Source organism: Cinclus cinclus, chromosome 10 (genome assembly GCF_963662255.1).
Source record: "Cinclus cinclus chromosome 10, bCinCin1.1, whole genome shotgun sequence".
Taxonomy (NCBI): Eukaryota; Metazoa; Chordata; class Aves; order Passeriformes; family Cinclidae; genus Cinclus; species Cinclus cinclus.
In genome coordinates, this window is record NC_085055.1 from 19,823,283 (window position 1) to 19,836,049 (window position 12,767).

Genomic DNA, 12,767 nt, shown 5'->3' on the forward strand with positions numbered 1-12,767 from the left:
ATTTGGTCTTAAGCCCACTCTCAATATTACTTTTAGTATAGCTAAAAGCTAAGCCTCTTTTAAGTCCCAGAGGAACCAAAAGTTGCAAATGATTGAAAGTTGTTGAAAATTTTCTGTCCCAAATCTGTGGAAAGTCTGAGATGTCATTTTAAAGATGTAATACACAGGGAGCAAATGAGAATTTTTGTTTTTCATAGTTTCTGTGTTTACACTTACTTAGGATTGACCCCTCTTATCTTGTAGGTGAAGACAGAACAAATTTACTCCTAACAAAGCTACAGATTCCTTATGCCTTTTTTTCCTACAACAGAGCTTCCAACTTTGTTTGGTTTTCAGCATTTTTTCAAATTTTGTTTTTGGCAGGAATTGAGGAAACATCTGGAGTCTATTTTCTGGTTTTACTGTGGTACAGGATATACAATATACTTGATGTAGTATAGTTGACTTAGAGTTATTGATATTTGCAGAAGCCAAGAGGAAAGGAATGGGCAACTGCTTTGATATTTGATGACTGTGTGTATGTGGAATTGACTTTGATACATTTTATCTATTTCAAATGAGATGCCCAGGCAAGTCTGCTGCAGATCAAATGCAAAAAAAATAAATTGTCTGCATGTTTGTATTAAGAAACCTTTGGGATTCAGATACAAAGAAATTGTTTTGGGAAGTGGAGAATTTGTATATGCATGTGTAGGTGGATGTGTGTCTGCATGTTCACATATACATACCTGTATCCACAAATATGCATAGACACACATGCTTAACATGTACCCAGCTTGCATATAGGAGAAAAGTACACAGCACCATCTGAGCTGGGGAGAGATTATACACAAATAGTAAAGGAATAGGCAAGAGTATTTGAAGGCCTGGGGTGCAAACAGGCATAAACAACTTGAGCCCTAATTTCAGGAGTATGCATTGGTTGGGCACCTTTGAAAAATTTACTCTTGGTAAAATATTCTAAAAAATTAAAGAAACCTTATAGTAGGAAAGAGAATGCAATCAAAATGTGATTTAATATTTTTTAACTTGCACTTTTGGACAGTCATCTCATGTGAAACCAAGGTTCTGTCAACCAAACTTACTAGTGTCTTTATACTTGGATTGTATCGTAATAGCTTAGGGATTTTGATGTAAAAATTAGAAATACTTGGCATTTTTGTTTTTCATAGTTTTGATGCAGGTGTTTTCGTTCAGTTTTAGCAATTTTGTCAATATTGCAGTTTTCAAACAGGTGCCATATATTTGTATTCCGCCAAACATATTATTTCTCAATATTTAGTCCCTTCCCTGTAATATGAACATATTTTTTTTTCTAGTGCTCCTAAGTTTGCTTCCAGCAATGAAGAGCCAGGAAAATTCAATTAATGTATTCTGAGATTACATGGAAATCATGTGCTTTCTTTTCTGATCAATCTGCTCCTTATGTTTGCGCTCAGAATTTTTTTTAGTTGTTAGATTTTTTCTGGCTTTTTGATGCCAATTCGTAAAAGTCTGTTGCTGAATTCAATTTTCACTTCTTCTAAGCTCCTCTATTTTGGTTCTCAGAGCAGGATTCATTTATTACTTCTCTTCAGGCTTACTGCTAGGTGCTTCTTCCAGGGAAATAAAATCAGTTTAAGTTTTTGTATTTCAAGTATACATAACTCTAGGACTGCTCTTTGCATAAAATCTTTGCCTCTGTCACAGGGTGCTGCTTATGTCTTGCTTGAACTCTGTTAATCTGTCTGATGCCCACGTTAAGTTGGTATCAGATGGTTGTCAGTGTTTTTCATTTGCTCTGTAACCTTTTGTACAGTTAGTGCTTCAGAAGTTGTTCTGTCAGCAGCTCCCTGTGTATGAAGTGTGATGTGACCTTATTCTCATGCTTTCTGCGGGTACATTTTCAAGTATTACTCCATTAAAACTATTCATAGGACTTCTTCAGTGGCTTTTGCTTTTGTAGTCAAACATGATACTCTTCTGCTTTTGTCATTTATCTCTTCCATATATTTAATTTTTAGTTATATAATTTTGTGGTGACAGCTATATCCTGTACATTTCCATACTTGGAGCTTCCATAAGCAGAACGGTCTCTATCAGCATTTCTCGTGCTCAGCTGCCTGCTGGTGGGAATGAAGGCTTGGGTGAGCCTTGGTCTGTGACCCTGATGTAAAGATGACAGGGAACTAAATAACTTTACTTCTGAGATGAGATCAGATTTTGTTTAGGACTGAGACTGCAAATTTCTCACGAGTTATTTATGACCAGTTATTTGTAATGAAGTTTGTACTACTGGTGGTCAAACCAAGCATAGAAGTGTTCTGCTTTCTTGTCTGCAAAGGGGTTTTGTTCTCTCAGACCATCAGAGAGAATGGATCATCAGTAGTTCTAGGAGGTGTTCAGTGCCAAAGCATGAGCAGATCTGTTCACTCTGCAATATTCCATGCATTACCAGTCACCCTTAACAGCTCACTACAGAGTGGAGGCTGATTTTGAGGAAAAAAAAAAAACTTTAAAAATTGCTACCTCTGCTTATGCTCAGCTAATAAAAGGTGATCTTGGTGTTGATTAGACATAGTTCAGAATAAATATGGCTCCATTATATGCCAGCAAATATTTTAAGATAAGTATCCAAGTTAGTGTGTTGTAATGGCATTTTTCATTGTGCCACCAGTTCTTCCTTTTCTTTCCAGAAATCAAGGATGCCCAAGGATTCACTGTTCTTACCTGCACTTCTTGGCACGTGGGTATTTGTGTCCTTTGAGGTTCCTTCCCTGTCCAAGTAAAGCTGTATTTGTAGCACTGCTTACCCTGCCTTGAGAAGGCCATCTCTGGCAGCAGGTCACACTTATTCCTGGTTAGAGTGACTGTATAACCATACTGACCTCATGCAGGAGGAATTGCACGTGTTTTTACATAGATCCTTGAGATTAGGAACGTCAGAGTAGCTGTAACTGGATTGCACCAAAAATCCAACAGCCTGTGTCTGACAGTGGCAGTTAAGAGAGGCAATAAGGTGGCAAAAATAAATTTTAGGTATTCTCCCCACCTCTGGGCCACTGTGGTGTCTGTGTCCTCAGTGGCCTAAATGGCTCTCTCTTCTCTGAGTTTCTTTTCTCCCTCTAGAAGTGTTTTTTGCCAGATGACATCTCTGTGTCTTCCTCAGCTATTTCTGAAAGCAAAGGTCTTTGAAGATTGAAAATACACAGATATGGATTAAGTACTACCCATGCTTTTTGTGTTAAAGGCATGTTTTAGTTTAATTGTCCTTTACTGTGTTTTAACTGCTGTATCCTCCACCTTGAAGGATGGATAATAACTTAGTTTCCCCAGATTGACTCAGAAACTCCTTAGGAGTTTGAGTATGCAGTCTCTAAAGTTTACTGGGCAAAATAACTTCATGTATTATTAATACTTAAACTTTCATTTTGCTAGGCAGATTTCTTCTATAGTAATCTTGCTTTGCTCTTGATTGTATGGTACTGAATTAAAAGAAAAAAAATCAAAACTAGGTACACATTTTTATAGTTGTTACACTGGGAACAATTTAGCCATCAAATGAAGCATTAATTAATTAGAGGAGTATCCCTTAATACCAAGTGAATTTTTCTGCCGTCATCACACAAGGCTTCTTTTCCCTTGTGATTTAATAAGATGTGAGATGATTCTGCTGTTGATGTGAACACAAGTGGCAGTAGTGCAGTGGGTGAAGGCATTCATACCTGAAAATACTCATTATACTTGAAGGCAGAGTAGTCTTTTGCTCTCTAGAATGTTGATGTTTTTTGAAGTGTCTGGGGTGATCTGTGAACCCTTTACAAACCATGCCAGCGAAGGAATACAAATAATGTGTTTTAATAAATTGATGGGTCTTTTACTGGAAGAGCTCAGTTTTGTTTCAGCACTCCTCTAAGTATCTTTTCATTCTGGTGTTCAATGTTGTATGAGCAGTTTTGATGCTTTGTGGCATCATTCACACCTGTGATTGGCTCAGCTTGAACAGACACAGCCCCTTGGAAATGGTGTAACATGTCAACTGTGAGAGATGAGCACCTGCAAAAGTTCTGTACCACCTTAGAAAATCTTCTTGGTGAGAGCTTTGTGTGGTGCACTCAGGTGAGGAACTGCTGCTCTGAGTAGTGTGGATCTGCTGGGCAAGAGTGCCCAGCCTCATGAGTTCCTGTGATTTTAGTCCGTTTGAAAGCAGAATTTTCCTTTTATGCCCTCAGTGTAATGCCAGTTAAACTTTACCATTCTAAGATTGTCCTCAGAGAAATTTTTTTTTTTTTTATTTTGGTAGTGTTTTTTCTCCCAAATGGTTCAATGTAACATGTTAAATTGATTTCCTTGTGTAATGACATTTAATACCCAGTCTACTGCACAGAACTATGTATTTACACAAAATGCCAAACAGATAATCCTGTATGGAGACTATAAATCCCTTAGTTTTATTGGGAAGAAATACCTCTAGGATTGTATTCCTTTCTTCTCTGTGCTTCAGAAAATAAAAAGTTACGTAGGTAGACACTGGAGAAAATAAATTTTCTCATTGTGGCTTACTGTTATCTAAAGTGAGATTTTTTTGGGTTTTTTTTAAAAGAAAATAATTTTGGCTTATCAGGAAGTGCACGATGGGTGTTAGCAAAGTATGAACTCTTTCATAATTTAAAATTATGATCCTTAGAGAAAAAGAATAAAGTGCATGTCCTCAAGCAGCAGTTAATTTTTCTTATCCTTATTTAGGTTTTCACTGGGTGTATATTAGACTTACTGCCTGCAGTTTGGAATGCATTGCACTCATCCTGGAATGTACTGCCCAATCTAAATTGTACATACTTTCACACATTAGGAGCTACCTTCTCCCTAGCAGCCATCTGTGTAATTTCTTCAGTTTTCATAAAATTTATCCTTAAAAGGCTTATATTATTTTTTTTAAATCCAGCTTGAATAGATTCAGTTAAAAATTTTTATGCAGAGTGTTTTAAGTCTCTCACTACTTGCTTTTTTTCCCCTAGGTCCTTCTTTTTAGTGTACTAAGTTCTTCTTGCTGTCTGTTAAAGTGTATTTTCTACTTTTCTATTTGAGTTGCTCTTTATACAGGTTATTGAAATATTTCACTCTGTATTCCTTTTTTAATCCGTTTCAAATTTCATTTGAGTGATTTTGGGGTTTTGGCTGAAGTTAGTGTAAGCTTTGATTTTTGGATTTTTTCCTACCTTGATGTAAACACATTGCACACCCATTCTAGAGTAATTTTTTTCTTTCACATTCACTGTAAATGAAGCATGTCCATGATCAGTTGTATGAAATGGAAAATTGTTTAAAGTTCTTTATACTCAACTCAATTTGGCTTGGTTTGCAGTTGACTCAATTGACTCCATTTTTATATGCACTTTGTATACAGTGTCATTTGTTTTACCTTTTGTTTGTAGCACTGTTGCCAGATTGTTACTAAACTGAAATTGTGAAATACCGTTTTTTGAAATCAGCTTTCATTAATATTTAGTGGGACTGTGTTAATTTACATGAGCTGGCAAGGTGTCCTCTGCAGTCAGTCCCTCTGGTTCCTCCAGCATTAATGCTCCAAAATTCTCTTGCACTGAAGGAATATAAAATTGATCCATAGCTGCAAAGCCTAGAGGAGGTAATTAGATCACTAACTTCATTATTTCATTCATTGCATCTGACTTGCTTTTACTGGCAGCCCCAAGCTGCTGTTCCTCTTCAGTACCATAAAAAGCTTTGATTTATCTTTCAGCAGACTTGGAGATGTGAAGGTCAATATTTCTTCAAGTTGATTGATTTGAAATTGTTTATTCAGACTGTGGATCTATTCTGCTACTTGATTGACTTCATTTAGGCTTCTTATTTATGTAGCATTGTTTACCTGGCATATTCTTCAAATTATGCTCTGTGGTAGTTCTTAAAACAGACTCATCGGAGTTCATTTCTGTGAGAGTCTCTTGAAAACTGTTGCAGGCTTTGGAAAATCTTTGTACTGACCCTGTATTTGTATCATACATCAGCTGCCATTTGCAGGAAACTTTGAATTTTTACTCAGTTCTCATAAGACCAGAAGCAATTTCATAATAAGAAAGAAAGGTTGAGTCTTATTTTTGTAATGTACCTGTATGGATTTGTTGACTGGCCCAGAGATGTGGTGCACGTATGTGGCTGTGTCTATGTATGTAAGTGTGTGCATGTGTGTGTAGGTGTGTCCTACCAGCAGGGAGTGGAGGAGGGCTGTTGGTGTTACTGGAGTCATTTGGAGGTTTTATCTGTGCAGTTGAGCTTGTTGCCAAGAGAGCCTTTTCCTTGTGTGTATGCCTTGAAGTTGGTGAATCCCAAAAGCATGGATCTGCTGCCCCTGGGCAGACTGCAGGACGTGTCCTGTAGGTCCTGTGCCTCCCCAAAATGCTGAATTTATCATGTGTTTCATAGACAGCGTGAAAGTGTATGAAAAAAGTGCACATTTCCATATGGTAAATCCATGCTCCCCACTGCATCTGACGGTAAAATCCTCTGGAAGCAGATGGAGCACTGGAGCAGCTCATGCAATCTATTGCTGCCTTCTTTTCCTAGGTGTTTTGTGGAATTAGGCAGGGAGACTTGTGGGGATGAATTCTGGAGGATGGAAACTGCTTTGTAGCTACCTCCCTTCTGAAAAGGCCACCTGGTCCTTCCCTCCTGTCACCACATGTGCCTTCAAGGTGTTAATGGTCTGTGCTTGGGACAGGTGACAGCAAGGGGCAAGAACAGGAGGTCTCTGGGCAAGATGATTAGATGTGGGTCATTTCCCTGAGTTTGCTTTTGGATTATTTATGAAAAGAGGGTTTGCTGTAACCTGGGGCTTGTTGGTTAGAAATCCTCATTTTTAATAGGAATTCTTCTCTCTATGCATATTTATGCAAAATAATTCAGTTTCTGGCAAAGTTTGCATGTTTCACCATTTGCTGCACTGCTGCCTGTGGTTTGATTCTTTTTTTGCTTGTATTCAATCTTGTTTCCTAGTATTTGGATTTCTACTGTTTTGTCTTGGTTCACTTGATACTTGTCTCTCTTTTGGGTCTGATGTGTGTAATTTTTATTTATTAATTTAGTGTTTTCAGTTTTTATAGTTCTTTTCTGTTACATGAAAAGCCAACAGTTTGATTAAGTTCCAACTGTTGTAGCATATGTAGTCTGGCTTCATTATCTCCTGTTGCCTTAAACTGTAATCTAACTAAATTAGGCAGCCAGCACGCCAAATGTGCATGAGGGGCTGAGTGTGTGGCTCTGTGGGTGTTATTTTGGGGCACTGATTTTTAGGGCTTAGTGAATGCTGTTGGTGTGGCTCTGTGCTAATGCTGGCAGTTCAGGTGCCTGTATGTGACTTGTCAGTGGGGGCTCTCTTGGGGTAAACACAAACCTCGTGCAACAGGAGCTCTCTCAGCTCTCCGCACGCATCTGTTCAGAGCAAGGAGTTACACTGACAGCTCCCTGAACACTGACTCTGTGTGTGTGTGTGTGTGTGTCACACACAGTGGTGAGTGCCAAGGCACTGAGGAACCTGTGCTTGCCAGCTTAGATCAAATGAACCCTACCCACAAATTCAGATGTTACTTACAGCTTTGTCAGTTCTCTGGGAGGTCAAGACAGTCTGTGCCTGCTATGCCTCTTGAGAACCTTTGCTCTGATTTTTCTGCTTTTCTTATCTACTGCTGCCACTGAAGACTGCATTGCCTCAAGTCTGGTCCCCAAGTCTGGAGATGAGCCACTTTATTTTTCTGTAAATTGCACAATGATTCCGGGTTGAAAGTGCAAGTGCCACACACTGGTAGGACAGAGTGGGCCCCCAGTGCCCATGGACCCAGTGTGTCCCACACAATTATTTTTGTATGAGAGACAAAAAATAGAAGAAGAGGAGCTGTACTGATGCTTCAGTTTGAGATAGTGCTGCAAAAACAATTTGAATAATTGTATAAAAGAAGCAGAAGCAAAATGTAAAGGTGTCCCTTCGTATTTCTTCCCTTGGCTCCCCCCTTTTTTAATTCCAAAAGGGTTCACTGGCAGTGTTGATAGCACAGTGCATGAGGAGCTGCAGTGGTATGGCTGAAGGGGCAGTGTGTTGTAGCAACAAACAGGAGTAAAACTGAACGTGGGAGGGAATTTCTTGGGCCAGCCTTACTTCCATGGAGAGTGTTTTCTGTGAAACTTGCCTGTGGATAATGAACAGATGCTGGGAAACTAGTTGTTAACACTCAGGAAAAGCAGCTGAGATTTCCCAGGCTCAAAGGAAAAATATAATAGACTTCAGAAACTATCAAGAGACGTGTGACAAGAGTGGGCAAGGATAAAGATACAGAATTATTTCTGGGTGAGCCACATGATGCAGAGCATGATTATTCTGCCTGGAAAGAGATGACCAGATGGAAGCATGGAAAATGCAAACAGGGGCTTGGGGTTTGTTCTTTCTTGTTTCTTAAGAATTGGGTTGCATGAAATGGATCTAACAATTGGCAAGTTTAAAACACAATTATTCTTTTATTTTGCAGTGAATAACTAACCTTTGCACACTTCTGCAAGATGATGGAGATATAAAGCTGGTTTAGACAGACATATCTATGAGAGAAGAAATTAGCTGCAATCTTAAGAGTCAGGGACAGTAACTCAGAAATATCAGTGTATTCTTGCCCTTTTCATATCCTTTTCCCTACAGGTATAAGCCCTGTTGGGCAGGTGAACTTGTCGTCTGACCCAGCACAGCTGCTGTTTTCTTTAGTGTAAAAAATAGCTCTGGCAATTTCATGTTGTTCTGATATCTACAGTAATAGATCTGTTCAAACAAATCTTGTAAATTGGTAGTACACCAACAGCCTGATCATTAAGCTGTGTCAATATTTGGTGTAGTAAATACTTTTTGCATTCGGCTACACTTGGTTTGTGTGCCCTGGAGAATTTTGCTGATTGATTGATTGATTTAAAGGATTGATACTTCCAGGAACAGGTCTGAATTCATGATGAAATAACAGTGACATAACATTCTAGATAACTGGTTTTGTGCTGCTGCTTCCTCAACTTGTGTGAAGCATATTAGAGGCCAAGACTTGCTTTCTAATTTCTTCTAAGTAACAGATAGACCCCTTTTTGAGATTGATTCTCCTGCGGGCTGGGGTGTGGTGTGCATGTGTGTGTGTGTGTTGGGAGGCAAAACCTGTGAAAACTGAGTTTCCTGGCAAATTGGATGTTTAGAGATTCATGCTGTTTGTTGGATAACATGATAGCACTACTAGTGTGCTCCTGGCTCAAGGGTGAGTGTAGTGATGTGTGTTAAATACGGCTCCGTTCAGAGTTCTGTGTGTCTCTGGTACATACACAACTGGTTTGCTGCATCCTTTTCCTCACATACCTGCCCTGGGCCCACTGGTAGTCTTGGGAGTTTGTACTTGGATAAACTGGAAACTGTAGAGGGATTTTTCAAGATCCTTCCTTACAGCTACTAAGAAAAAGGCAGATTCTTCTAAGAGAACAAATTGTTTGGATTTTTTTGTCTTTTGTATTGATTCCTTTTCAGCATGGTAGAAGCCGGTTGTGTGGGCATAGTGGGGTGTTTGTATGTGTGTGTGATTTTTTAAACTTAATTTTACAGAAATTCATTGTAGACCTGAACCATCTAGAATAAATTAATCTGTTGGCAAGGTGTGCTCTGATAACATAAACTTTTCCTAATTATTGCTGTTGCATGTATTGAACAGAAATGTTTGTCTTCTTCCTCATAAAATAAGTAAAGCATAATATCTGATTACATTAAATATACACAATTCTTTACCTATAGTGTTTATGTAGCTGAGGAGCTTGGAATGTCAGAGATGATAAAAATATCTCCTGGTTAACTGTAGTTCTGAGGGCAGTTAAAAACTGACTGAGTTTCCTATCCTGTGATCCAGGTAGCTTACAAACACCCTAAGTCCAACTTCTGTGTATTATTTTATTTACTATGTGTTCCTCATTATATTTTGTTTTTCTGAACTAGTTACAGTGTTCCTGAGTGACTGATGTACTACTTTGGCCTTTATAAATACTGAGTTACTCACTATGCAATATAAAATCAGCATTTATCTCAAAGTATTTCTACTCATCAGTTTTTTGGGATTATATGTTGGTCATTCTGAATGGAGTAACAGTGTTTGTTTTTTTCAACACAATTTTAATACTAAAAGCACTCTAAGTAGCTTTGAGGAATTACAGTAATTTCAAATTGAACTTGTGTTTATACAATACAATACCAGAAAATGGTACATACAGTTCTGCTCTCTAACAATATTTGTTCTGTTTCCACCTTGAGAGAAAGTGCATAGATTTCTGAATTTGTTCATATGTATAATTACGCAAAATAAATGCTCAATTATAAAATTATATTCTGAAACTAATAAGTAATTTGCCTTTAATAAAACACTCTTTATGAGTCTCTGATAAGTATTCTTTTTTTCTTGACAGTCTGTGGTGGACGACTGGATTGAATCATATAAACAAGACAGGGACATAGCACTTCTGGATTTAATCAACTTCTTTATCCAGTGTTCAGGATGTCGAGGTACAGAACATGGGAAACAAGTTGTATAGAATAAATCTGACCTACAAATGTGTGTTAATGCAAATGCTGGTAAAGATGGGGAAGACACTTGGATTGGTGTTCCTTGTGTGCATGGTTTGTACAGAAATATTGTCTGCATTCCAGAATAACTTGATTTAAAGTTTGTTTGTCAAGGGCTACCCTCTCTCTTTCTCACTTTTCTGTCATCATGCTAAAGTGTACAAATCCTCACAGAGAAGTTCTACTCGTCAGCAGCAGGAGACAAAAGATCTGGCACTCCAGGTAGGCGTATCTTTCTTTCCCCTTTCTGTTTCTTCCCAATTTTTAATTGCAAAAATTAGTAGGTAACTATACCTTAACTTTGATGATTTTTTTCTTTCTTTTTAGGATTTTTTTTTGACTGAAGAGGAAGGAGTCAGGTTCAGTTCACTTCGATTAGCAAGAAAGATTTCTTGTGGATGAAGCTCCAGTGTTATTTGTTCCTCTGTGGTACTTCATCACATCAGCAGCGAGTGTCCTGCCTTTTATACCTTACTTAAGCAATCTCCATTAGCAGACATGTAGCAGTCAGCCATTCTAGCATTCTTTTGCCACACTGTGCCTTCTAATGAATTTTTCATGTGTTGTCTTTTTTCAGTTAACTTAGCCTTGAAAGGAGACAGTTCCCCTCTCTCTTTAGTGCCCAGAACCAAACTGTTTACTGTTTTCTGGTGCTTCCTGGAATTTACTTTGAATAGAGTTGAGAACAACCCACATTTCAGAAATTCTTTCTCTTCATTTCGTATCTGTTGTGGGAATACACCTTTAGGCATCAAATGGTCTGGGTAGAAGTCCCTTTTCTTCCTTCTTAAGTATAAGATGAAGTCTTGAGTAGTTAAAAGCAACAGAGTAAAGAAATAGGAACCATCAGCAGCTTCAGCAACCCTTTTTCATAGCTGAAGGAAATAAACTTATTTTGTGGGTGACAGGAAAGACTGAAGCTCTGGGAGCATTCTGTGAAAGGGCTGAAGGTTAGGGCTTAGGTTACCAGTGTCAGTGTCTGCGCTGTTCACACAGAACCCCTGAAACATTTTTCAATTGTGTTTGGCAGCTTATGTGGAAGTAGTTGTATTCTGTGTGCTTTTCTCTCTTTTTTTAACTTTCTCCTGAAGGTGTATATGAAAAAAAAGCAACCTGACAAGCTTATTTGTAAGAATTTAGGCAGCATTAAACCAAAGGCATCCTTGGCCATATGTTTATATTCTTGTTGATGCAAGCATTTGGTGAAGGCATGTCATAAAAATCTTCATTCTCCTGCTGCTCTCTAATTTATTCTCCCTTTCTTTCTCTTCATTAGAGAAAGCAACACAGTGATAAGATTCCTATTTTTTAAGCCACTTGTTGGTGAGTGATGCAGGCTGAATGCCCACTGTCAGCCATATGCTGCTGGAGCAAGTGTTTCCCAGAAAAGCTTTCTGTTACTGGCTGGGAGGCAGCAGCACTGCAAGTGCCTGATGTCATTGACTTACTTGGCTTTACTTTGAATGGTGGCTTTTCATTTTCATTGCTCTGCTCTGTATCCCAGGGCTATCTCTGCTGAGCTTCTTTCAGTGCCTTCTGGTCCTTAACAGCAATGGTAGGAGAAAGGAAGCAAAAATTACTTTTTCCCAAGTCTGTAGCATGTTTGGGAGATTTATTTCTGTGCTGGAATTTTTGCAGTGGCTGTAGTAACAGTTATAGAATAGGGTTTAAATCCTGGCAAACAGTGGAGTTCTTTTCAGTTTCCAGTAATATGCTTGTTTTCTAGAATAAATAAAGCTTATCAGAAGAGAATATTTTATTGCTAGTCCACTTAGGGTAAAGTACATACCAAGCTGTCCTTAATGGAAATGAGAAACAGGGGGTTGTTCTGTATTTTGTGAGGAAGACCAAGATTCTTTTTCATGGGAATATCATATATTATGACATCTTTATTGCCCTTTAGAGACTTCATTGACATTCTTGCTTATTTATGTTTCTGATAAATAACCACCTTGTGAATCTCAATGACTGCTTTATCTTCCTTAATTTTCTTCTTATCAGTTTGCTCCACTAACATTGTCTTGGATTCTCCAGCCTCCTTTCCCAAAGTTGGATCTAAGTGCTGACTGATAGATATATCTAAGTTTGTGATCCTTAACTGAAGGGAGGAGGACAACTAACTTGGGACAAAGTTTCTCAGGAAATTGTGATG

The 12,767-nt window shown here is 38.3% G+C and overlaps 1 protein-coding gene across 2 annotated transcripts in view; it reads left to right on the forward strand.

Moving 5' to 3' along the window:
- Positions 1 to 12,767, forward strand: part of STAG1 (STAG1 cohesin complex component) — a 128,075-nt gene that overhangs the window by 17,571 nt on the left and 97,737 nt on the right. For both annotated transcript variants that reach the window (XM_062498991.1, XM_062498990.1), the window contains exon 4: positions 10,459 to 10,555. In XM_062498991.1, the coding sequence (XP_062354975.1) occupies positions 10,459 to 10,555 (97 nt within the window). The remainder of the gene's footprint in view (positions 1 to 10,458; positions 10,556 to 12,767) is intronic.